The sequence below is a fragment of the Amblyomma maculatum genome, chromosome 8, assembly GCF_055883805.1.
Source record: "Amblyomma maculatum isolate TAMU_Amacu chromosome 8, ASM5588380v1, whole genome shotgun sequence".
Taxonomy (NCBI): Eukaryota; Metazoa; Arthropoda; class Arachnida; order Ixodida; family Ixodidae; genus Amblyomma; species Amblyomma maculatum.
The window spans coordinates 124,744,533-124,772,091 of NC_139351.1; the positions used below are offsets into that span (position 1 = coordinate 124,744,533).

Here is a 27,559-nt window from a genome sequence, read left to right on the forward strand (position 1 = left end):
TGAAAAGTTGACAGGAAAAACAAGCCATACATAACTGCATAGAAGTTATTTTACATTTAACGTTCCAACCAGTACTACTTACCGAGTGTTCCAGATTTAAAAATACAAAAAGAAAGGTACAATTTTATCGCTTACCGAATTACATCTTCACTTCTAAAGAAACTGACATCCCTACTGTTCTAGCCGTATGAGCTCAACATAGTCGACAAATGCTGTCTTTACATAACTGCAAAGTCTCCTAGCAATGAGGTAATGAACACGTTATACAACTCTTTTTTTCCTACTCCTAACCAAACTATATTGTAACATGGAACAACTTAGTTCATTTAATATGAACCTTTCACCAAGCTCTCAAGATAACGAAACTTTCAAAGCAAAACGGCGCATGCTTGAGTGTTTTCGTGCAAGTCTACCAAGTCGAGCGTGCTGTCCTCGAATCACAAAGCCTTGCACAAGACCCAGCGCGCTCTTCTCAAAGGCTCGCGCGTCAAGTCGATTACGAAAGGGCTCGGAGCAGCCGGTAATTGGTTTCGCCGCGGACGCCGTGCCTTCATCGCTCACGAAAGCGAATCGACGGTCCCGACGTCGTTTCGTGCGAAAGTGCTGGACGCGATCTCCCGTAGAGGAGACTCGGCAGTTTACCCAGCGGGGACGAGATGCCTCGCCTTCACCGATTACGAGGAATAATAGGTCAGCGCAGATAATGATGACCGGAACAGCAGTGCCGCTGGCCTGGCACAAACCAGCCACCGACCGCAAAAATCGTCGCGGTACCGGCAGTGCGTGATCAGCGAACCACGAAGCTCTGCGGTCACGAACCGCGGCTCTGGCTGCGAGGTCACCGAAGCAGCCCTCTCCGGCTGTTCCTAAGCCAAGTATCAGACATATGGCATCGCTACGCGCGAAGTTCATTTTCGAAGTGTGCGCGCGGAATCTTACAACGCACAGCTCCAAATACACGCGCAGTAAACCACGGCAAAAAAAAAGGCACAATGCACCTGCCTGTCGTCAACAGCTTTTTACTACTGAGCTACAACGGGACGAAATCAAACGACAGTGAGCGAGCTGAGTCACGCGGTTGCAATGACGCCCGCCGCCGCCCGTCTGCAGACCACCACGCGCGCGCGCGGCGAGAACCACCAGAAACCACGAAAGCAGGCGCTCGTCAACAAACAACGGCCGATTACCTTGCTGAGAGCAAAACAAAACACGCACCGCCGTCGCGACGTAAATAAAGAACCAAAAAGGAAGATACGCGAAAGGACGTGCCCGAGCCAACGCGGTGACAGGCCCCAGTGCACACGCGACCGCTTTCGCTACGTGAATACACTGCAAGCACCCACACTGCCGTGCTCGTGAAAGCAACCGAGGCAAACATCGTCCGTTCAACCGCAGCCAACGGGGAACAGTGAGCACGTCGCTTAAACTAATCAAATCAGAGCCCACAGCCTATTCTGCCCGTCGCTTGCGTGCTACTCCTGGTGTAGATGCATTTATTTCCGTTCTGCCTCACTTTCTTCCTTCCCCCTGCGCTGCAAGTCCCTCTCTCGATGCCTCTGTACGCATCAACGGCTCTGTGAGCGACTGAAAAGACAAATAAATCGGGCTCCTGTAAGCATGGCATTGCACTCAAAGCACAGGCTGGGGAACACCGCTAGTCGGTACTCGCCGCATACTTGGAGCGCATGTCAACACGCAGCCTCGAGACACAGCGGTGACCGTGGCAATGTTTAGGCGTAAGCGCGGACCCGTCGGGTTTGCTGCGCTATCGCCAAGAGGTGATCGGACCGTCACATCAGAGGGACGGGTAGGAAGTGTCGGGCCGCTGTCGATGAAGCCGACAGCGGTGCTGCGCTGTCCGCGTCGGTGCACCGCTTGGAGAAAATCGGTACGCACCCAAAAGTAGTCACGGAAGTCCACGGTCATTTTGGAGTCATGGGAATGGCAGGGTGTGGGGGAGATAAAATCCTCGCTGTCGTTGGGAGGTCGAGTTCGCCGATGGCGTTGGCCAAATATCACGCACAGAACGCACCAGCGCAGCCCCCAGAGCAAGCAACGCGAACGAGACCACTAAACGAGATTCGACGAGAAGTCGCCATCCCGGTCGTTTCGGCCGTTGGCATCATGTAGTGTCGCATCACGAGAACAATTTTGAATATCCAAAATCAAATAATAGTTATACTGGTAAGACATAGCTTGCTAAAAAATAAGACGTGTAGCACGTCTATGTAGACTGTTGATTACTATGACCGTTGCATGCACAGTGCTGATTTTTCTTCCTTGAACCCCCTCTGATTCGTTGGATTTGCCTTAACTGCCACATAAACTGCAGTTAATAAAAAAAGTAAAGATGATGTTCTTATAAGCTTGGAAAATTGCTGTTCATGCTAAATAGCTGGGGACACTTTTCGTCCAACAGCGAACTTCCTTCCCGTCCAACTTTCATGCTTTCATGGCTCCCGCACCGCAATCGGCATCGCGAATCGTCAACTAGTCGAAGGCGGCGGAGCTCGCAACAAAATTCTCGCTAAAACCTAGGCGCAGGGACCAAATACTAGTTCTGAGGCCCCTAATAAACGTGGGAACATCCAGCAAATCCGTTTTCCCGAGCAGAAACGTAAGTGTGGCTCGTCAGAGCCAATGGAAATTATTTTTCTGCAGCTATGAATGGGTGGTTGTCCGCCATGAGCGAACTATTCTTTTGTTTGCCATACTTCTTTCCCTCCTCTCATCTTTCTATCCTCCTCTTCGTAAGGGCGCTCGTTCGCTCGTTCCGTCTTATCCCTCTCGTTCTCTCCTCTTAAACCCCCTCTCCTCCGCGCTCTTTGTCTTTTTTTTTTTTGTCTTTTTTTTTTCTTTCTGCACTTTGATGGTGCGCTCTTCGCGAGCGTGCTTGAGCGCTTTCGCGTGCTGCGGAACTTTCTCTGGTGTTATGAACTCCGGTTCATCTGAGACTCCTGCTGTGAGCAGTTTGGGGACTACCTTCGGTGTTATATTTTTTGCATGGTTGATCGTCTGTCAGGTTTTTACGCAGTGGGGAAAAAATTACGAAATCGTTCAGCAACATCAAGGCATGTTTCACTTCAAGAAGGTGCCGACCTCTTTACGATATGCGCATCTGCACACGCAAAACACACACACACACACACACACACACACACACACACACACACACACACACACACACACACACACACACACACACACACACACACACACACACATACATATATATATATATATATATATATATATATATATATATATATATATATATATATATATAATCGGTAAATATGCTGTACGTAATCTCCCACGCCCAACGCTTGCTTCAGGATGTGCCAATATCAGTTGTTCACTGGTAGCGGCACTTCTGTCATAATAAACACGTACCCCTTTTTTACACATTTACGCCTCGGTTGTTTAAGTAGAGAGAATGAGGCTGGAGCCAAAGAGACCCATCATCTGCAGGTTCTCGCAGCATCCCGAGCGAGGCATCATATGAAGAGGACATGCTGCGTGCTTTTGTATGATGTTCTGTACTTCTGCCACCCCAACTGTTCACGAGCTGCACAAATCAAGCTGTTTGAACGGGGCCCAGTCATGCTTTTATTTGAAATATGATTTGCAATTTAGAAAGCAAATATATTTGTTTCGTAGCCAATAACTGCATGCAAAAATGTAGGGTAGCTATATGGGAACAGTATTATAATTATAATTAATTATAATTATTGTAGTTATAATTAAACTCAAACAATTAACTTGTATGCACTCAAGGCGGTGGGCTGCCTCGTGTCTAGATGGCTGCACACCTCAAAGGCCTGTCCACTAAAGGTTTCAGTAAAGAAGCGAAGCCTGGAAAAAGCTGCAACTCTTCGTTTTATGACCCAAAAGTTGGAACTGTCACCGAGCTGCAGAGTTGCTTGCAGGGCTAGTTGATTCTATGCCATCATTCTTGGAGCAGCTAAACCTTTTAGCCGTACACTAGAAATGTTGACACTAGTTTATAATTTTAAAATTTTAATTCTAGCAAAGCTGCGTGGTGTTTTCAGTGAATGTCGATACACTGCAGCTCAAGTTAAACCTACTGCATTATTTTGAAAAGTGAATTGACTATTCTGGATAGGTTGGTTTACAATATGATGCAGAATTAACCACAGGGGACTTTTTAGGCTACGGCACGCCATATGGTGTTTCACGTCTTCGAAGCTACGTGTGATCTAGTTCCTAACATTTTATATTTGATTTGACAAATGCCATTCGTTGATGCAATGTACTTGCAGAACAGGGCCACTGTGTGCTGTCTTGCATTGTCTTGGAGGCTTTAAGTTGTAACGATTCTGACGTGAACATTTTTTTTTTCAATACGCAGTGGCAGTTACACAGTCAACTTTGAGCTTTATGTGTTTAGTCTTTCATCAATGCATAGTTATCGCGGGTGCCACATGCAAGGGCCTCTGGCATACGTGCAGCCATCTTCAGGTACCAACCTTACTGACGCAAGTAAGACAACTCCTCTGCTCAGAAGACGATCACCAAAATGGGCACTGTTTACCGAAGGTGATCACTCAGCAATTTAGCACCTCGCAGTTGCTCTTGTGTTTGCTGCCACACGACAGTGTTTTTCCTAGCGATATGAGTAAGGCCGTATAATGTTCGCCACATTATACAGCTCTCTCGAAATCTGCAAATCTGACGGATGAGGCGAATCCGGATTCGGTGCCGGTGTAGTGCCTAAGTCACAAGTACATGCAAAAGACCTGCCACCCATTTGCACCTTCGTCTGTTTTGAACAGACATCGACAAACGAAGAAAGTGGTATCTCATAAACTTTCATGGTAGATGGTACTTATGCTTTGTGCTAAAAGAGCACAAAGCACTTTCTGCATAAAACGCACCCTGGAGGACTAAACCATCTGCATACTCTACGGCATGCCTTGTAACCCAATAGCAAGTGACACCAATGGCTGCATTTTTGAATTTTCAGCATTTTCTACTCTCACCATACATGCATGCAGTCGGATCTATATTGGTTGAAACAAATCACCCTAATGACAACACACTTTGACGGTACCTGCACAGCAGTCACACTCTTGCTGATCCTGCGGTGATGTAATTGTACGCCTTGAGAAATTTAAACCTTTATGAACTTAAGGGAAACGCTAATGATTAATAATTTATAAAACAAACTAGTTGGTGATGTCAGCTTGTGTCATGCCTGGCAGCAAGTCGGCATTGGGAGTCGTACCTGTCTCAGCACGCAGAGCATGTGATACGTCAACGCTTCCACACATTTCCATCTGGGGTTAAACCAATCCCGCACAGGCTCCACAGCCTTGTTAAAGTGTGGTTAGCAAAACTTTCATTGGTCAATGTTTGTCGTTGAGTCATATGGGTATGGGTAATGTGGAAAACGAACGGGCATAATCACAAGCCTGGCTAGCTTATCACAGCACTGCAGTCTAGGGTCAATACCTTGCAGTAGCAGATATCCTGCAGCAGCAACTGGTGTGTCGTCATGTGTCGTCATATGAAAGCTAAAAGCTATTTATTCTTTTTCTGTGGCTGTTTTGATTTTTCATTCAAAGGAATCAACCAATGACCAAAACGTGTTATGAGGCTATAGTGGAAATGAAAACATTGTGCCTCGGATAAAAATTGAGCATTATAAACGAGGATATATGATTTCAGTTTTGCATTGAAAGCACATAAAACAAAAAAGTGCAATTTCGCGGTGAAAACTTTTAGTTATCAGTGCATCCCATCACGTGACCACATCACAGTAGAATATCACTGATTTGCATTTAGTGCACTGTGGTGTTTTTCTTTTAGGGTTTTCTATAGCTTACGCCATCCCCAATGCACCCTTTGCATTGCTGATGCTTATCTCACTAGATGGTGCCACAGTGTCTTACATTTCTTGGATCAGTGCAGCTATGGTCCGCTTAAAGTTTACTCTACAAAACTTAAGCCACTTGCTCTAAAAGATTTGGACATGGAAACTAAGATGGACGCGACTGTATACCAAAATTTCTTAATTTCTCTCTGGCAGGTGCACAGTATATTAGTCTACGGTACATCATTTTCGTCGACGTGCAATCAGTCGCCATCACACTCACTGATCATGGTTTCATCTAGCATCAGGATACATAAACACAGGCGTGTGTACTCATTGAAAAATTCTCGGTAAAAATCGTTAATGCGTTTCTAACACAATCGCTCTAGAATTAAGCACCTTTGCCAGCAAGCCTTTCATTGTGCTTAAAAAGTTGGAGGCTTAAAATTCAGTGGTTGGCCTCTTAAATGCCTAATGCTCTGATTGATGACATCTGTAGATACTATATTAATTGGGTATCGCATAGTGTTAAACAGATCGGTAGTTTGCTTAGCACAAGCCTGGTTTTCTCTACCATCTGAGGCTGCGGGTTCTACCCTAGGCAGGTTGTCTAAACGTGTCCAAACCACTTATGCCTCCAGTAAGGCCACTCGACTGTTACGGGAAGCATCGGAACATTTCTGTACTTTGCACAAATGGCACAGTCAGTAAAATTTATCTGCTCTGCAGCAAATGCTGCATAAGCCAGAGATGGGTTGGTGTTCCAGTAAAGAGCTTCATAAGGCACCTTGTGGAACTTTGTAAAGATTGTGGGCACGTTTCCCAGGGTTACGTCACCGGGAAGATGCTGTATTTGTCTTGCCAAGAACTGTAAAAAGAAGATGGGGTGCTGTATAAGCGGGAGACCGTGGCATGTCTGGCATTCTTTCCCATCGTTCCTATACTGCCAAGCTGTGGTGAGGATCAAGCGGCAAAAAAGGGAAAGAAAAACACATCTGAGTCAAATGGGTTAGGTGACGCATTCGTGGGCAGAAGTAGGTATCGGTCCGTTCTGTTTGCCTATTTCTATATTCACCCTGGGTATGAGTTGTGAGGGAAAATGTGGAGGCCATTTTTAATCACCAATATCTCTTTTTTATGGGGGGAGGGGGAGAGAATGATCGGCAATTCAATATCTGGAAGTGTCATCAGCTTTCCTTGCTTCCTCAGTTGACACCCTTCTGATGTCCCTTTAAAAAGAAGTGTCTTTTCTACTAATAGCAAAATCGACGGCTTATGATAGTCATATATGGTTACTTCTTTTATGCTTGCAAAGTATTTATTCCAGATTGCAATAAAGTTTGGAGCTGTGAGTGTGTGTCTCATCTTCCTCTTGTCCTCGCCTCTTCTGCGCTTCACAAATAAAGAAAGTGAGCTGTGTGCAAGGTGCCAGAAGTGTAAATTTTGACACACTTCTTTTTATTAACCCACTAAGCTTGAAAATTTGTTTCCTCTTAATCCTACAAAAGACCTGCTGACAAATTTTCTTGCTAGTAGCCTCATTTTTAGTCCCGGCCACCATGGCCACTTAGTATTGCTGCTACATTCTTACTGTCATAGTACATCGGTTGAAAACACACTTTTTGGACAGCAATGCTATGCATGCTTCTCTTTGTGTATTTGCAGAAGGTTCTAAAACATTATTAGCTGCTAAGATTTTTGTGGTTTGCCTTTGATTTCTGATCGCAACTCCTTGAAAGCTGCTTGTTAGGGCTCTGAAAGACTTGGGCAACCCCTTTCTCCTTGCTTTGCTTGTTTGGCATTACTGGTAGTGGTGCTTGGTTCACGCTGTGCAGCTCTCTACATGTACATATGAGCCAAAACAATTCATTCTTAGAGACCTTTAAGGTGCTTTTGTCACTGGGCATCAGCAAACCTACCCACCGAGCTTGAGAAAGTAGCGTTTGGAGCAATAGGGGATCAAAATTTGCACTGATTGTAGTCGGATACTACTCTGGAATGAATGGCTAATGCCCCTCAGAGGAGGTGCGTCAGCCAGTGTTGTCGACCAGTTGTCATGAAGTCTTGAATAATCTCCTTAGGCATGCTATTGTGTCATTGTGGGAGTGACAGATGAAAGGGGATTCACTGCTGCTTTATCTGATTGAATGTGATGTCAATGAAACCAGTCGACCCCACTGGCTTCAGTGAAGGGCCTTTCCTGAAGGGCGTCTAATGCTTCGTTCTTGAGCTGCATTTGACTGCAGAGGGATATAAGGTAGCAAAAGATGTAAGCAAATATTTTTTCTCCACCTGTCAGTATTCGTTGTCACAGTTTGGCACATAAGGGTAGACAGCACAGTTGCTAGCCATTGTCTTGGCTTGATATCCTTTGAAGCACAAATGTTTACCAAGGACAAAAGCATGAAGCTGGCACTCATACTGTTCTCCTTGTGCCTCGAAGAGATGGGAGTTCTCGGCAGTGAGTGAGGCTGATAAAATTCGAGCGTGGGTTCAAATCCCACTTCTCAGACGTTATCAGCCTCACTCACTTGGGGTGAAGACGAGCCACTGCGTCGATGACACGATGAGGTTAATTGAGAAAAAAAAGTTTAATACGGTCGCACATTACAGAACAAACGAACACACCATTTTCCGCACACAGCCTGCACAACACATGCACACTTGCTGTCCCAGCCGTTGCTCTGTAGTTCGCAGACAACGCCGGATGTGTTCCATGATGATGATAGTTCTTGATGTGCTACCGCACAGAATCTGTGCCCTCTAATGCTGGAGAAGGACGGGAAGTCACTCATACGAAAAAAAAAAAAAAATAACTAACACTAGTTGTCTTCAAAAAGCAACTAGGAGCTCCACATTTTTTTTCATAGACAACAAAACATGTCATGTAACATTCTAGCATTCGTCTTTGCTTTCGTATTGTAGATGACTGAGTGCAGACTTCCTTCTTTGTTATCAGCCTTAAATACCACTTTAATGCCAAACCTTGCACTCATCTTTATCTCTCACATTGAGGAGCCATAAAAGTAGCAGTGTGTTTGAACATTCTTTTGATTTTGAGGAACATGCGCGAGGTTCTTTCACTTTTCAAGCAGAAGGTGACGGCCAGCCTCACATGGAGTTGCTGTGGGCACACCTCCTCTCCTGAAGAGCTGTCCCTCTCTTTGCCTTGTCAGGAAGTAGGAAGGCTCATGGCTCAGCTGGAATTGGACCCACTGTTCCTCAAGGCCCTGCGCCTGCTCCACTCCAAGGCCAAGGACTCGTCCGAGCAGCTTCGACAGCTCATCGAAGACACGCTGGTACAACGCCAGGGCACCACGGGCTCTGCTGGCAGGGACACCAAAACACTGCTCACCACCATCAAGCTGGCAAGTGGCCCTCTTTGTCAGCCCCCTCCCCTTCTCTTTAGGCCTGGAACTTCTGGCTGTGTGGTGGTGGTCACTCAGACTGCACTGAGCAACTGTGTGCTGATCTCCACTCAGTGCTGGACTGGCTTTGTGCAAAAAGGGAAAGGAAGAATAGTTGATGCCAATACTATGTGCTTAAGTCCCAACACTAGAACTGCTGTGACATTCCGCTGTCATTTATCGAAGATTGGCTCTTCTCATGCATTTTGTGGTATTACCTTGACTCCTGTGGGGATGCGCAGCTGGTTTGCACTCTGGAACTTGCCTTCATTTCATCTATTGAGCCAGCGTTTTGTACTTGTCTGATGAATGGTTTCCAGTATTGTTTTTGAGAGAGATCTCCTTGTTGGTTGAGGGCCATATCGCATGCGCCTGCTACATTCTGCGTTCAATTCTCTTCACACAGTGAGCTGTGAAGGCATTTTGTGGCTCCCGAATATTGTCACGGGTGAAAACAGAGAAGCGGCAACGGCCGGTTGGGCAGCCTGCAGTCAACGACGGACTTCTGTTCCCTTGTCTTTTCTACGAGGGAGCCGCACCGATGGCAAGGACCGATGCCACTCAGACAGTTACCCATAATACATGCGGCATTCCGCCTCACCTCAAGAGGAGCATCGTCCCGATTCTAAAAAGATAGAAGGAAAAAAAATATATATAGTGGCAGAGAAACAGACAGTGTACAAGGTAGCAGCAATGTACAGGTATCTAAGCAACTGCTGTTGCTGTGTCTAGAGTTGATGCTCTAGTGATTGTTGTAGGACTTGTTGCAAGGGTACTTCAGGAATCTGTTCTGTTACCCTTTTATTACACAGGCAGGCTATTTCAATTAGATATGAACGAGGTTTGTTACTATAGGAAGATTAATGAGGCACCGTGTAAAAAAGGCAATAAACAGGGTTGCACAGGTTGTGGTAGCCTCACTTAGCAAGTTAGCTGCAGTTCAGTTTGCGGCTATTCCACAGTTCTAGCCCCACTAATCAAGGATGGAACCCACATTGTTATTTATTTACATGTTAGCTACACCAACACAATGACGTTTTCATGGGGGAAAGTAAAACAGAGTTATAAAACACCGTTGGGTCATAGATAGATCAGGAAAAGGATTCATGGTGCATGGTGAAAAGCAGCAATGATGTAACAGAAGAAGAAAACAAAAATGCCAGTTTAAAAATGGTGAAGCAGAAGACAATGCCTTGTATATGATACTTACCAACATACTCTTGTAGGTGCCTTGTCTTGACAATTACAGATATAAATACCTCGGAAGACGGTTGGCAAGGAAGTCACCTCTCTGAACAAGCCAACGTGAAATACTGCAGAAAAAGAGGCGTCGGTCTGTCATGCTGACTTATATTTGAGAACCATAGAAGATCAGTAACCACATTTCTGACAGAATGTAAAGATTTGAGATAAAACAAGAGCATTTATCAGCGGCTGGCTACATATAGTTTCAGATGCAGTGCAGCAGAAAACAATTTATTCCTCTCATTTTCAGCAAGATCATCAAGTGCAAAGTTTCGATCTATTATGGGCTTTAAAAAAAAATGAATAGCTACATGATTGTTAAACATTGTTCATGACCTTCCTTGCAGTCACTTCAGACTTGGATATGGGATTGTTTCAAGAGGTACTGATTTTTGTCAATGTGGTAATTACTTGGAATTTAAACCTCAATTCTTGCCCTCCAATGTTTAAGGACTCCTGTGACCTCATGGGCTGTATTCCAGAAATATATTCTCGATGTCATAGATTTTCATTGTTTCGTGTGTACCCTGATAGTGGTGTCCAGAATAGGAAATAGAGTCCTAGCGAGGAATCCTTGTTGCGGTGCCGAACACATTATCGTCTTTCAGCTGCTGGAACAAGGGTTGAAAGAGTGGAAAAATGTGGTCTTGCTGAACTCTTTGAAGCATTGCATGCCTGGTGGCCGGGCATGAAACACGCCTTTTGCATACCTTCCAGAGGTGCCCATAAGAGGAGACGGCCAATGTGCTATTTCCCTGTCAGTGAGCTTTCCGCCTAGAGTCAAAGTGCCTTGTGTTGTCTTCTAATGTGACCTTTTTGCCTTTTTTGATTTGTTCCCTTGTGAACATATTAATTTGTTTTATGGGATCCAGCTTGAGAAGATTGGCTTGCTTATTTCTTTGCATGCTCTTGCTCAGGCCAAAGAAACACTGAGGACAAATTTAAAAGCCCACTGCAATGAGATTTTTCCATAAAAAGAGTGCTTTCTAGTTGCGTGTCAAAAGAGAGCAGTGAGAACAAGATATAACATTTGCAGTAGAGCTGAGTGTGTTGTGAATCGCTCCCAGAAAGAGCTGTTTTTTAATTCGAAACTGGAAGAGAAAAAAAAAGAACAGCCATATTCAAGAGCTCGAAATGACGTACATACAGGCCCACACAGAACCTTGGGTGCTGAAGTTGTGACATTTCAGCGACTTGTTGCCGCTTGTAGAGTAGACATGTCACGCCATCCACTTCAGGACAGTCATTACGATATGTCCTTGCTGGTGTAGATGTCCAGATGTAAGTTTGAATCAAGCGGCAGTAAAATTCTAGTTGCAGTTTTTGCAGCTACAAATGTGGTTTTTGCTGCTGGATGAAATATCAGCGTGGACAGAAAGAGCCTTAGGTTCAATTGTTGATAAGGACAAAAATTGTGTACATTTGGACGAGTAGCTGACTGAGAAGTGGGATGTCGGCGGTGCCTCCCGTGCTTTCATGGCGCGCTCACTGATGATCTCATGGTGCCGCAGGAGAGCGATGGACGGGCGCACCTTCTCGGGAGGAGACAGTCCCCCAAGCAGGAGGTTGGCAGCAATGGAGGGCCGCCCGCACTGTCCGCCGTACGGAGCTTCTCATCACCAAGCGATGAGCCAAGGCGCAAGGACCCACCACCGCTGGAGTGCAAGCCACCCCCTCTCCCAGCAAAGCCAGACACCCCGTCACCTGTCCTGGAGGCAAGCGCCCATGTTCTACCCGGGGACTATCTCTCACCAGTTGCTCAAACCATCTGGGGCCAGTTAAAACATGGGACTTGAAGCATCTTTGCTTTGTTGCGATTAGACCTAGAAGGCATTGTTTCAGGTCTGTATCATATTCCTCTACAAAGAAGGTGCTTCATATACCAACACGTCTTTAACGTGCACTGACATCTTAAAAGTGCTCATGTGCTGTGCATTCTCAGTGGATGTTAACTATCTTCTGGCGGTCTAAGTTAATCTGGAGCTCTTCACTACGGTATCCCTCGTGGCCCGAGTCACTTTGAGATATTAAAACCCACACATATCATACCAAACTGCGTACCATAATACACAGTGTTAATAATTCTTCAAAGTTGCCTGCCTTGTATGCATCAGCAGTCTCCTGGTAATTTGTTTCATTATCTTTTGTCAGTGCTGCTCGTGGCAGTTGCCCACCTATTTTAAAATAGTACTAAAATTTTGTGATGTGATCTTCATCACATACTTTCCATTATTTGTTTGGTTGCGAGTTCTTACGATTCATCAATGTCCTTGTGTAGGTTAGCGGCCTCCTAGAAGCCAAACGTGCTCGCACAGAATCGCCGCAACTAGTGTCATCCCACTCGGCTTCGCCAGCTAGTCGCCTCGCCTCGTCCTCTTCTCCCGATTCGAGTAGCGATGGGGAAGACTTCACTGTTGACATGGGTCAAGTTTGTGTGATGTGCAAGTGAGTGGAACACTGCTTTTTTCCCTCTTTGGATTGTGGAACATCTATGATCTGCCTTCTTAGTTGGGGCTGTTTACAGAGAAAGCATGACAGCTACGTCTGAAATGAACAGAGAACTGAAAATCATGCTGTGCTTGTGGTTTGGGCTGACAGCTCGTCTGTTAGTTCGTCATTTTGAAAATGTCCCCGTTCTATCATTGTTGAGTGTCAGGATGCCGAGAGATGTTTTTGATAGTCTTGAATGAGAAAAGATGAGAAATCCCACTAAAATAGGTTTCTTTTTTTTCTATAAAACAAGCCCTCTGTACCGAGAGAATTCTCCAACTAAATGGCGTAGTGCATTCCACAGTTAATTCTACCTTGTATGCTGTCCATTCCTCACATTCGTAGCCAGCAAGATGTGACTGCAAAGAATCAGCTAATAGAGTGTCAAGAGTGTCACTGCCTCTACCATCAGGTGAGTGTTTGGATGAAAGCATTAACAACCTGTCGTGGTGAATGTAGTTTCTCTTAGTTGCGCATCACATGAAGCCGACTTGTGTGGTCGGCTGCTAAGCTGAACTGCCCCCTCGAAGCATTGTGGCGGTCATCCACGTGAAATGACATCATTGCATAGCAAAGCCACAACTGAACCTTTAAGTGCATTCTCACATCAACATACAACAGTGCTGAAGGTTGTGCCCCACATTCCTCATAACTCTTCTCCTGATTCGCGCAGGAGTGCCATAGGCCACCTGCAACCGACTATGATGTCAACGACCCCCGCCTAGTCTGGTACTGCGCCCGATGCACGAAAAATATGAAGAAAATGGTGAGCCAAGTCGACATGCCAGCTTTGTCTTGCGTGAAAGTGCGACCGTGTCAATTTTCCACAATGGCTGCTTGAACAAAAAAATTCAGTGTTGGTGCGTGCAGTTTATACTTGTAAATCAACCAGCGATGACACCTTTACTTCATTTTTTGGCCTTTACTAGCCTATTAATGCTCCAGTTTTGATGGATAGGTCTAGTTAGAATGCCGTAGTCTCGCTGATAAAGGCTAGTCTAAATTTTTCCTTACTGTAGGGATGCTGAGGAAGCAGTGTAAAGATGCTATGCTGCACCACCATTCAATATCCGACGGAGATCTACAGTCTATTCTGATCTTGATGTCACGAGTTTGAATTGAGCGGTTAAATGAATAAAAAAAAAAATGCTTCATTTTTAAGCTGAACTTAAAATTAAGACATCATGGTAGCCAGTAAGAGTCAGAATTGATTTTTACTAAAGAAAGAAGTTTGTTGTATTTGTTCTCTGTATCGCTTTAAACGAAACAAACTTTGAATGAAAGGAGTTTTCTGCAACCCGTCTGGCCCCACTTGCCCGAAATGACGTTTTCTCTTTGATGTGTTCCAAGATAATAGGTAGATAGCTAAGTCTGTGCTGCCTGTTCAGACCATCAAGCCTCCCAAGCCAGCGTCCAAGATGACCTTTGGTGTCCCGCGCGAGCTCACTCCACCGAGCAAGCCGGAAACACCGCCACCACTCACATCACAGCCTTTCAAACGCTCCGAGCTTAAGGTGAGAAAACGGAGACATATTTGTGTCGGCAATTTTGTTTGTCTCTCTCTACTTGTTACTTAGCAGTTTCACTGGCAATGCACCTCGTGAGAGGCTGCTTCACAGTGGCACGTTTGATGGGGAACAACCCATTTTGATTTTTCTCGGGTCGCACTTTCATCGAATTGCAACTTAAGAAATGTACCTTCAACAGTGCTCCGTAGCTTTACAGCATTTCCAAGGTAAAAGATGCATTACACGTAATGTGCTGTTTGTCTGATTGAAATAGACCTAAATGGAAAACACTGATTTCAGAGCAAAGTCTCAAATGAAGCTAGTTAGACAACATCTTTGTATGACCAGGCTTGCACTGTCCTGATAAGTTAGTTATATGGGGTTTTATGGCGCATAAGTAACTTAGGCCATCATGCGCCCTGAAAGCTCTTTGACAGACAGTAGACAGTGGACGTGGCGGAATTGTAATCATTCTTCTTCCCTTGTACAAAACATAGGCATTTTAGCACAAATGTATCTTTGTTACAAAGCATACCTGGAATGACAAAAAGAAAAAACGCGGGGAAGTGTCAGTGCCAACAGTACTTTAAGATATGAGGTCGCCTTTCACCTTTTTCCACTTGCATCCTTCACCTCCTGTGCTTTCATTGCTATCTCTGTCTACCACAAGTTTCTACTTAACGGTTAAGCTAACCAGAGGCTGGCTTACACACTGGTCCGCTCTTCTTTTGACATGGAAGGCCCTGCGTGCTTCCTCCCTCTTATGCCCAGGTTCCTGCACTGTCTTCCTCTTGTGGTCCAAACAAGCCCATTGGACTCGCTGGGCTTGCAGCAAACCTGAGCAAGCCGAAACCATTGAAGCCGCTGGGCTCCGTCGCACAGCCGCAGAAGCCTTTACCGTCCGCATTCCAGAATCTCTCGAGCTTAGCCACGGCTGCGGCCGCCATCAAATCCTCTTCTCCTTCCTCCTCCTCCTCCTCTTCCTCCACCAGTTCCTCTTCTCGAGGAAACAATGGTGGGAATGGCAGTTTGGCCTCCTCGTCGGGGCCCTCGCCGCCGACTCTGGTCCCTGCGACCAGTACTGCAGGCGGCAACGGAAAGTCCGCATCCTCATCTCTGCTTATGTCTGCGGACAAGCGGCTACAGATCATGAAGAAGAAAGCCGCAGCAAAGATGCAGGAGAAGCGACGAGTGACGTCAAAGTAACACGCTTGCCGCTGCTTCCCTTTGCAGATCCGTTGTTGTTGTTGCACACACAACACCGCTTGACACACTGGTGTACCAGTGCCATGACTTGTTTGAGTCTGGGTGCCACTTCCTTTGTGTGGAACTTATTTAAATGGAACATCCTCAGCTGGTGTGTCACAAGTCACATTCGATTGACAGGCTTTGTTGTTGGTCTTCCTCTTTATCTGTTGACGTTTTGCTGCTTTTGAACTTGTCACTGACTTCAGAAGTGCGTACTCATTGCAAGGAGGTTCAATCATTGCATATGAACACAATTTGTTTTTGAGACAGCGTGACCACTCGAGATGATCTGGGAAGCAAGCTTGTTTATGTAGACGCATATGTCTTACTGCGTTTCAAGCTCACTGAACACATAACTTGCCGTGTTTTGTTGATTGTTTCGTATGAACAGTCTGACGGTGGGGATAGCGCATTCCAGCTCGTCGAGCTGGCATTTAGTAATTTAATCCTCCTCAGTTGGATAGCGTTGCTTTCCAGCAAGGCCAGGCTGTGTACGTGTGTGTGATGGAGAACCTTGTTGAAAGCAGTCGGTCCTTAGTTTTGGCAGTTCTATTCAGGGCATTGTGCCGCAACTCCAGGTCCGCTTTTGTTTCCACTACACGCTGTTTTGACCATGTTGGAAAATCACTTCGACTTTTGTCTGTGGAGTGCTGGCCATGTCCAGCTGGTACAACCCTACTTGAGGATAAATTATTTATCTTGTCGAAAACAAGTGAGCAGCAAGTTCGTCGTGTTGAACTCGGCACCAAATGCTAGTCCCATAAATCCATTGTTCAGCAATGCCATGGAAAACAGAGCGGTGAAAGAACAGTGGTCGGGCATTTCATCCTTACTGGCCGAAGGCATTGCTAGAACTACACAATGCACACTTACAGTTAGCCGAGGTGTAATGAGATTTGTATAGCTCTACCCTGTGATGTACAAAGGACACTGTGGTACCATTGCCAACCTACTGTCACCGCACAGAGAAGGTTGTGGGTGGAAATAGTAAAAAAAAATATATACAGGAGGGATTATCTTGCAGCTTCCAGCAAGGATTACCTCATTGGGAGGCAAGGCAAGAAGGTAAATTAGAGCTTAAGTCTGTTCTCTGAACGATACGGTACCCCAATTTTGGCTCCCTGCTCATATTGCAGCTTTATTTTCAGCTGCGATTTTGAAAAAAGCTAACTTAGGTAACATACCCGCAGGGGAAATACTAAATGATTGGCTTTTTGTAAATTTTTAAGATGTTTAAAAAATTCAAAGGACACTTATGCTCCACCATTAATTTAGGGCACGATGCGACAGCATTAACAACTTTAGTCTGCAGTTCCTCATGTGGGTCCTTCTTTGTGTACATGCACTTTGGTGCTTGCTTAATCATTGGTTCTTTAATTCGTGCCTCCGTTATCTCACCTATACTTGTTAGCATACAGCCATAAGCTGCCGCATTGCATGAAAGGCCACCCGGTATAAATATAAAGTCCTGCTTTATTCAATTCATACTAACATACCTGCATGACTTGGGCATAGCATGTTTGGCTCAAGATCCAAGGGTTCGATTACCATCTCAACCTCCCATCTCGGTGGAGCTGCCCGGATCGGCAGCTCCTGCCAACTCCACTATGTCACGCGGTCTCGTGACATCACACAACCGGCCGACCAATCAGTATCCGGTCTTGCCACCTGCCAACTACCACCTGCTGCAGGCTTGTTCGTGATTTTCCGCTTACAACGACAGCAATGCCAGGTTTTCTCAAAGAAGGCATTAAACGCTACCATGTTAAAATTTATTTTATGCAAGAAGCCTAGAACTGCTTCTTTACACTTTCACAAAAGTAACACTAGTTTGCTGCACCACAGAAATGGTTGAAATAAGCACCTTTAATTATGTCCTACTATGTTCACATGAAATTTCTCCTGTTTGCCACTAGGTGGCCATCTGACTGCAAACTGTATTTTCAGATGTCTTAGGATGTAAAGCTATGGAAGAAAATTTATTTAAAAGGGCACATGTGCACTGTTAGAAGATTCGTAGAAACAGCGGGTTATGTTTTACTGGAACATGGTCAATATCCACCTAGGTGTGGTGCAGCCATGGTTGTTATCTGAGTCCCTAGGGTTAACAGACAGCAAAAGTAACATGAACGAATCAGCATTACACATTGGCAAAAAGCAATTGGAAGGTTGTTGGTTTAAAACTCCACAGGTGACGTAAAGGTGCAAGCTTGGGATTGAAAATTGGACAGACATACACTCAACAATATTATCTATAATCTCTCTATTTGTCTTAAGATGTAAATTTTGAGAGGTTGGTTAGAGAGATAAAAAAAAAAAGCATACTGAGTATGGTGGCACCTGCCACCACCCTAGTACAAACGCGGCATTCCTGTCATCTATCCACTGTCTAGTATTTATCTTGTGGGACTGTACTGCTGAAGTTCATGCATTATCAGTTGTGGTGCTGCAGCACATTGTGCTTTCTCCTAATGGTGGCGAGGAAGGGAAGAGAGGACTTGGAAGGAATCAAAGGCAGGTGTGTCCTGTGGTGTTACTCAATATGGCCGCCTCCTAGGGCCACACGCTAAGCCTAGGTCAGGGGTGGAAATGCTGCTCCATTTGCTCCATTCTGCTTTTCCTGCTCCGAAATGCAGTATTGTTCCAAAACTGCTCCAAACTAGCTGTCTTGATGTTCTGCCATCAAATTTAGCAGAACATGGGAACAATGTCACAGCATCAGTGGTAAACATATAGCTTCTTGCACTGCGCTTAACACACACAAAAATTTTCTAAAGGAGGGAAGCATGAAGCATAATAAATATTTTTTCGCAAGTAAAATTTAGTTTGAGCAGCAGGTGATTGGAGGGAATTGTGAAAAAAATGCACTGTGTGACATAGCATCTCCTCCTAGCCTTTTGAATCACTGGTGGAAAGAAAAGCGAGAGCAGCAAGCGAAGCAGATAGTGCAAACTACTGTGATAGCGCCAACTGCATCAGTTATTCTAATTGTTCTGCTGTGAAAACAAGAAGGCACTTCACCTCGAACATTTCTGTCAGTGCCAAGCTTGTCAGGCCTATGGCAGTGTAGTAATACTTGAAGCGTTATGGGTTGGTACACCAATGATGTTGATCATTAGGAAGCTTCTCAAGAGTATTAGAAAGCCGTACAGGGCCTATTGCTAAGACGTTAAAAATGAGCCCCAGCATTGCTCTAGCAAAGAATGATGAGCTATTTGGCAGGAGGCAGTAAAGTAAAAAAGCTGAAGGTAGGATGAAAAGGCTACCCTTTAGTGCCATCTATCTTTCCTAAAGGCACAACTGACCAGTGCTTGGCAATTTATCAGCGTAGGGATGGGATCAAAAAGGATATGTAGAAGATAGAGAGCAGAAATGTCATGCCCAATAATCTGAACTTCAAATTAGTGCCGCTGCTTTAGTGCATCGAAGTAATAGACTCGACATTTGAATCTATCAAATCAAAATAAGCAAATGCTTTAGGTCAGACTAAGTGTTCAGTTATGAAGTGCACCAACAAGCGTTCCACTGCTGCTAGTCTGTTTCATGTTGTTGCTAAGGTTAGCCTGTGTTATATATTTTTACATGCTATGGTTGTTTGTCTTCTAAGAGTAGAGTGCAAAGTCTGAAAGGCATTGAACTAGGAATCAGATGGGAGATTTTGTATTTCAGAAAGAGTGCGATTATCAAATATCAAAGGTGTTTGACCTAAGGAAATTGCTCCAGAACATACTTCAAACGCTCCAAAACTCTTGTTTCATTGCTCCAAAGCTGCTCTAAATGGCATTATTACTGCTCCCAAAGATGCTCCGAAATGCTCGAGCCTGCTTCCATGTGCGTGCAAAGAGAAACAAGTTAAAAATTTGTGCAAGGAAATAAATTAATTTCCTTTTTTTCCACTACAGTAGTATACTGCAGGTTTGAAGCCACCGATAGACTGCGAAATATCCAGGGGTTGCATTCTGTAACCTTCTGTAACCCCTGTAGGTGTTGTGGATTCCCATTGAAATATGCATTGGCAGACAGCATCTGTTATACAGTAAAACCTCGTTACAAGAGACACTTAAGGAACCCAAAAAAGATGTCTCTTCTAAGCAAGGTCTCTTGTAACAAAAAATTCTAAAAGCACTTTGTCAGTTTATTGCACATCAGCATATAAATGCATTCACACGCATTAACAGGAAAATTTTCAGGAAAGCTTAAAGAAGTCATTCATACTACTAGTATGTATTTTTGTGAGTGCAGAGTGTATTCCTTCCCAAATTCTGGAGGTAAAGGACTTCTCTTGTTGCTCTAATACCTTTGAAACTCTCTTACGTGCTCGTCACCTTCAGATGCTGACACTTTTCCTCTGAAATGTTCTCGTAGTCATCCTTTGTGGAACATGTGCCACTTACTTGCGGGAGAATTGCACAGTCTGTAAGCTCTTCGGGAGCACATCTGCAGATACGAATTCCTCAAAAGATTCTGGTGCCTCAGCAGTCTCTTGGATGCTCACCCAAGCTTCATCTTCAAGGAAGCTTTCCACAGTATCCATATATGGGCCCTCTTACATCATGTCACCACATTTAAAACCTGCTTGTCTGAAACGGTTTTACACAGCTTCATTTCTTAGGCCGTTCCAGACACCTGAAATCACCTGTACAGCAAACTTCGCATCAATTACTATTGTACAGTCTTGCTGCCTGTCGAGCAACAGGCATTCTACCAACCTTGTTTTGTACAGCAACTTGACAGAGTGCATAATGGCTTTGTCTATTGGTTGAAGGTAGGGTGTGGAGTTTGGTGGGAAAAATAACTTTGGTGGCTTTAAGCACGAGAACTTCGGTGCTTTTGGTGCTGCAAGAAACATTGTTTGCAAAGAGAAAGACATCAGGATTCTGATGCTTTATCTTGTGATCAAATTTTAACACCGAGGAGTTAAAAATGCTGGATGTCATTCATGCATTTTTATTTGCTTCATAGGTGACAGTAATGCAGTGCCAGTGGCTTAAACAATGGGGTCGTTTTGACTTTCCAATCATGGGGAAGCACTTCTCAGTTCCTGATATATACAACAAGAAGGATACTGATATGGAACAGAATTTAGCTAAGGGAATCTGAAGTGCATCATGTACGAGTTGGTACACATCAGCTGCATTGCATGAGCACACCTGGGTTATGTCTCTTCTAAATAGGGAAGATTTTACTCCAGGGACCTGAAAAAGTTGTCCTTAGTAAGCGAGTGTCTCTTGTAACCATGTCTCTTGTATGCAATTTTGTTAACATGGAAGACATAGTAAAACCAACCAAACCATTTTCAAATGTCTCTTATAACCGAGTGTCTCTTGTAACGAGATTCAACTGTATTGGGATAAACATGCAAATGCCGCTATATTATAGAAGGTATGGTTGCGATAGTAAACATTATTTATCCTGTTTGATGATAAGTAACTTCATTCAAAAGGATGATAGAATTTCAATGGTGCACATAGTCTCCCATGTGTGGAGAATGCATAAGCATGCCAAATTTTGTTGTAGCCAACCTAAATTTGCAAGTTGCCAATGAGCTGGCTATAGGCAAATTACATTGAGCACTAATTTTGGTCAAATTCGGATGAAGTCAAATTTTGGGGACGACCCGCCTAAACTTAGAAGTCACCGCTGAGTTGGCCATTGTTAAATTAGGTTCCACACCAATTTTGGGGATGCAGACAAATACTTTCTGTACACGCTTGCTGCAGACAAGTTTAGCGGAGACTTTTTGCAGACACCTTATGTGGACACTTTTTGCACCGTGAGCATCTTAATTCGTGCATTAAAGTGCGTGGTTGTTAAGGCTACAGGGACCAACCACTGTGGCATTGTGTTTGTGAGCACTGGTTGACCAGCGTTGTTACTGCTGAGCAAGCAAGCATGACGATGCATTTGACATGCATCGAAAATAAGAATTGAACTGAAGTATGGGAGCTTTGATTTATCATTTTCTTTCCTATATCCTGCTGCTTTCATTGTGGCTGATGTCGTAACCAGCGAAATGGAAAGCAATATTACAAAATATGACAGCAGGACTGGCATTCATTGTCATTAACCCAAGCCTTCAGGGCATGCAAGTAATGTTGCTTTAACAGTCTAGCTCATATGCCTTCTAGTAGCATGTTTAATCCCAGATTGAGCTGAAGAAGTACTTAGTAGCCAGTTTCTCATGGCTGGAGCCTGACAGCTTGCTGGCATTGATGGCCTCTTATTACAGAGACTAAGAAACTAACCAAGCTCCTAGTGTTCCTACCCAAATTTCAATCATTAGTATTAATAGCAAGCTCTGCCACGGTTGCGCAGTGGTTAAGCTGCCCGACTACTGTGCCGGAGTACCAGGGTTCAAACCCGACCGCTGGTGGCTGCATTTTGATGGAGGCAAAATGGAAAGGCATCCATGTGCTGTGTGATGTCAGTGCACGGCAAAGATCCCCAGGTGGTCATAATTACTCCGTAGCCCTCCACTACGGCTCCTCTTTCTTATTTTCCATTTTCACTCCCACTCCCACCTGCCCCGCCGGGGTGGCGCAGTGGTTAGGGCGGTCGGCTACTGTTCCCAAGGATGCGGGATCGAATCCCGGCCTCGGCGGCTGCGTTTCAATGGCGGGGAAATGGAGTGGCGTCCGTGTGTTATGCGATGTCAATGCATGTTAAAGAACCTCAGTTGGTCGAAATTTCTGGAGTCCTCCAGTATGGCGTCTATCATAGCCTGAGTCACTGTGGGACGTTAAACCCCACAAGCCAAGCCCTTTACTCTCACTTTCCTCCCTTCCTTTACAGTGTGGTTCAGGTGTTCTTGGAAAAGTGTGTTATAGATAATACACCTTTTCTTTCCTGTAAACCAATTATTATTATTTTATTATTATTAAGAGCAATGCATCTGAAGAGAGCTGTTGAAGGTTTGTTAAGGAGACCTATAGTAAAATCTTGTTAATTTGACCCCCAGTAATTCAGGCAATTAAAACTGGGAGCATGTTCCCAACCAATGCCCATGTAATATACAGTGTTAGGTACTCATTAATTTGGGTAGGGGCATTAATTTAGGGTACAACCCACACAACCACTAATCACCGGAACAGACCTCCCTGGACCTGAATTACACAGAAAAGTGGTGCCCACACACATGGCAGGCACGATGACAATTTCAAGAGCCCCGTTTCCAAAATTAGTGCAGTCACACAACTTCAGTTTCACTCCACTCCATACTACACTACTCTCGTTTCGGATTTTACATGGGCATCACTTTTTTTATTTTATTTTGGAATAGCCTCATGCGATTCTGACTCGGGTATATCTCCCCCGCCTGCATCCACGTACTCATTCTAACACGCTGAAACTGCGCGCTGGCCACCCGTTGTTCTTAGTCCATGCAGTGAAGCATCTTCAAAATGTGACGCCCAATATTGAACTGAAAATTTACATAGTCCCACTTGAAAGCAAGTGGAAATTCAAATTGTTCCACTTGAAAGCTAGAGTTTTCATAAATGGTCCCACTTGAAAACAGGTGGTTTCACTAAATTCTAGTTGTTACATATATATGAACATTTGCTGTGAAAGTTTAACATATTAAATTATATTCACTGCTTGCGCAATCACTGCACACAAATGTATAAAATAATTTCGCTCAGTGGACAAGTCATCAATGGCATCAGCATGACGTTCTTATGAGGAGGATAAATGGAAGCAAAAGTGTGTTCAGTGAATGGATACATTGAGTTGATAGTATTAGTGTCCGACTTGTTTGCCGTGCGTGATAGATTCCTCTATGTTTGTCTTGACTTCCATGGAAGTATATGTGATTCTCATTACATCATACCACTTGTAAGTAGTTTATGTAGCAATGAGACTGTATACCACTTGTAAGTAGTTTATGTAGCAATGAGACTGTTTTGCAATTGGGACCATTTACAGTGGTTTTAAGGCAAAAGCCTTAAAGAGCTCATGAGTGGTGTCCGCAGAAACTGCGTGCGAGATGTATCCGCGAGATTCCGCAGGAAATCGGTGGGGTTCTGGTATACAGTGACTGATAGTTATAGTTAGTGATAGATAATGACAGTGAGTAATTAGAGTTTCTCTCTACTGAGGGTCTCTAGAGAGATACAGAGAATGGAGAGGGGGAGAGAGTTTTTTCTAGAGAGATGCTCTTTTTCTTGAGGAATCGGGGGGCATTCCAAGTATCACAGCAGGGAAGCCAAAATGGTATCGCGGTGTTGCATGTAAGATGACTTAAGTGCTCCCATGAAATTTTTTTTCGAACAAGTACCATTTGCAAGTGGTGCCACTTCACTTATAAGTGGTATCATTTTCAGGTGGGACCTGTTCCATAAACAACTTTGAAATAGTCCTACTTTGAATTTTCACCTAGGTAGGGCTGTTTGTAAAAAGGCACCACTGCGCAAAGGATAGTGGGTGCGTGTACGCTTTCGGTGTTATTCTTCGACACTGCCGACAGTGTCCACAAAGCAAAGCACTTGACAAAACTAGTAAAAACTGTCATTCTCACTTGGGCTTTATGCTGATTGGAGACAACCATTGTGCGGGCGTTCATTCGACAAAATTACTGTGATGCAAATTGTCTTCGGCAGTTTTTCTGCGGCCACTCGATAATTCAAACATTTCCGGTCCCTCGAAAACTAAATTAGCGACATTTGACTGTAGTGTCGCCTAAGTTAAATGAAGAGGCATCAAGCCAATTCACCTAATGCATCCCTTGTCTTCCATGTTGTTTAGTACCATCAGAGGTGACATCAGGAACCATATTACGCAGTTATCACATTATATAATGTCACAAAACCTTCAGTTCCACTCTTATTGGTCAATATGCCCACCAGTCAGAATTGAGTGGGATTGATTTGTGGCAACTTTCGTGATATGACTGTTGCGTAATATCGCCATTAGAATGCTCTACACCAATCTCGTATGGCAGCAGTCTGAGGCCAGCGTCCTCAGTTTCATCAAAAGTGATAACAGGAGCAACGCTGCCGCACATGACATTAAGCATTACATCATCGGAAGCCACATTGCTTGGACAACTGCCATGTGTTTCTGATTTCTGGTTCACTTTGCTATGAATGCACTATCGCGGCAGTCTAGCACGCAGCAATACGAGTTGGCAGCTAGTTTGAATTACTGTTGTACCAGTCAGTGCTGTTTAATCTTGAAAATGTTTCATCGCCTTATTCAGGTGGTTGCTCTGCCCTCACTCGTGCTCCTTTTTTCGGCTTGTACTGTGCATGCGCAGCTCATTTCATTTGTGTCGCAAAATATCGCCATTAGTTCAGAGGTGTCTTGTGGTGTTGATTGGTTGGTGAGGAGTGTGACATCATGAGACTTGGCAGGTCACATAGTTGAGCACTAATTGCTCATTGGGGGTGCGTGATGTCACAAAACCACGTGACCCGGCAGGTGTTCTCGCAGGTGACATAGCCAAGCACTGGCCGGTCACTTTGGTGTGTGACATCATGAGACCACGTGACGTGGCCAAGTTTTCAGCAATAGTGCTGGTCATGTGACACGGCTGAGAGTGATGACGGTAGGCTGGAACCACAACCTTTAAGTTCTTATAAATAATACAGAAAAGTGGCAATTAGCATTAGCACATTCGTCTGTAATGACAGGAACCTCTAGAAACAGCATTGCTTCTAATGTCACATTCTATATTACACCTGAAAAGTTTTGAACCAGCTGTGTGTGTAGCAGATGAATTTTCACGCAGTCTCAAGAGTGTGCCTCGTGTCGTGAAAAGAAAGTAATTCTCTTCGACTACTGTAAAAGAAGCTTAAATGACATAGAATCAATGCAGAATTCAAAAGAAGTGTCTTTAAAGGAACCACTGTGGGACATCATTCTTATTTCGGTGGTTCATAAGAGATGTACTTGTTCCTGTGAGCAAGCTAATGGAGCACTGCACAGGACTAGCTTGCACATTATTGCACACATTTGAAAATGACCACTCTTTGTGTAATCCTTATTCTGCAAATGTGTTTCACTGTTCCATGTACTTTTGTTCCGTACTATAGCTTTGAGCACTAGGTGTGCATTACTATTCGGACTTCCTTTCACTGTCACGGCTGCCTCAAGTGGGTGGAATGTCACATTGTTGGAGCTCATTCTTAGAAAGCTTTTCTTAAACCTGAGGAGAGGAAAGTGAAAATATAAACTTGGTATGCTCTGTGAGGGGTCTTCCTTGTGATTATGGAAAAGTGCCACAACAGCGGTACAAAAGAACAGCATTGTGGAATACTGGCATACACCAGGGAACAGGTTTACAACAATTTTTGAAAAATAGTTCTCATCTTCTAGGCACAGTCTCACCTCTTGCTGTTGCATGACACAAAGCTACAACCAAGACAATGTACAAATGTGTGAGTTGAAGGATAAAGTCTCCTTGAGAAATCACTGCACCCTCTGTGTGTGCTGCTTACATTACTGCCAGTAAGTATGGACTCGGACTTTGTAGTGAAAGAAATGTTATGTACAGCCTCCATTATAGTTCCAGTCAAGTCAGGAAAACTTGATTCAAAAACGCTAACAGCTCAAGCCAGTTCTTGGTTTCAAACTGCCCGCAATGGCCGCATTTCGATGGAGGGCGATGTACAAAAGCGTCGGTGTGCTGCGTGACATCAATGCATGTCAGGAATCTCCAGGTGGTCAAAATTGCTCCGCAGCCCTCCACTAGTGCACCTGTTTCTTTCACTCCCACCTTCCTTTGTTTCTTTACTGAGTAGTTCGGGTATCCACTGAGAAGTGTGACAGTGACTGCACCTTTCCTTTCCTATAAACCAATTTACAATTCTTTTTTAACAAGCCAGTGCACATGAGAACAGAGAACTGTGTGATTAGTAATGATGGTGATTACTAATATAATGTTACCACTATCATGTGCACTTGGAGCTAGTATAAAAAGGCAGGAGGTTGATAGTATGCGGAGTAGAAGGAAAAACAAACAAATAAATAAACAAAAAGCAGTTGATTGAGCTTATGGGTGGGGTCCTTAGTTTCCTCAGTTAATACACAGCAAAGAGCTAGGAGCACGGAAAATAATCCGAGAAAACGCATTTTTTGAAATGCAGCGCATAAAGAAACATTACGCGTCAGATAGCATATGAAAATTCTGGTGAACAAGTTTGACTGTGTGATGACTGCCACACTGGTCTTTTCAGTTGTCAAGGCAACCAATTTCTTCAAACCAATCTTCAAACCAATTTGAAGTGCCTTATATATCTTGCATGGTTATTGCCGGCTTAAGCACGCACGAAAGAAAGTGAGAACCACTGCGGCCATGTTAGTCCCAGCCTTCCTTACAGCCCAGAAAAGGAAAATGCGGTCTGCTATCCTGAACTTGCAAAAAATGGCTCGTACCTCAGCCGTAGCAAGTAAGGAGACTGATCGCTTGTCACATGCGCACAGGTCTCTACTCCATTTCTTCATTTCTCACCGTTCTTCTCAGATTGTTATGACTGGCTTGCAAGTGCGTGAATATAGCACACTACTGAATTTATCCACTTCACTATGAACATGCCACATGGATTACTCCATAAAAATGTGCTTCTGAGAAGAGAGAACTGCTTTTCAAGTCTGCAAGCTGAAAGTATTGTAGGTTAATGTTTGCTTGTAGCAGCAAATATGAAGGTTTACTGTTTGGAAAAGTTTCATTTGCAAAGTTTTGTTATATTCAAAACTTATTTTCTTTTTTTTTGCTGTCTGACAGCACCTAAAGCTAAACTTCTTCATTACACCCGACTGCAAGTAGATCTAAAACACAAATTTACCGCGACTTCCTGAAAACTTGAGATGCTGAACTAGAGCTGACA

The 27,559-nt window shown here is 44.2% G+C and overlaps 2 protein-coding genes across 10 annotated transcripts in view; one reads left to right on the top strand and one right to left on the bottom strand.

Moving 5' to 3' along the window:
- Window positions 1-2,105, bottom strand: part of LOC146182473 (F-BAR domain only protein 2) — a 68,028-nt gene extending 65,923 nt beyond the window's left edge. For 3 of the 9 annotated variants that reach the window (XM_084577597.1, XM_084577596.1, XM_084577595.1), the window contains exon 1: window positions 1,897-2,103. In XM_084577597.1, the coding sequence (XP_084433723.1) occupies window positions 1,897-1,926 (30 nt within the window). In that variant the 5' untranslated portion in view covers window positions 1,927-2,103. Of the gene's footprint in view, window positions 1-1,896 lie in introns of all 9 variants that reach the window. The other 6 variants (XM_084577598.1, XM_084577602.1, XM_084577599.1 and 3 more) reach the window with 4 other exon arrangements.
- A 348-nt stretch (window positions 2,106-2,453) lies between these two features.
- Window positions 2,454-26,141, top strand: IntS12 (integrator complex subunit 12). Its single transcript, XM_084577603.1, has 8 exons — window positions 2,454-2,617; window positions 9,013-9,204; window positions 12,000-12,203; window positions 12,767-12,933; window positions 13,324-13,390; window positions 13,652-13,744; window positions 14,367-14,492; window positions 15,258-26,141. The coding sequence occupies exons 2-8, from the start codon at window positions 9,028-9,030 to the stop codon at window positions 15,690-15,692; spliced, it is 1,269 nt and encodes a 422-aa protein (XP_084433729.1). The 5' UTR covers window positions 2,454-2,617; window positions 9,013-9,027; the 3' UTR covers window positions 15,693-26,141.
- The last annotated feature ends 1,418 nt before the right edge of the window (window positions 26,142-27,559 follow it).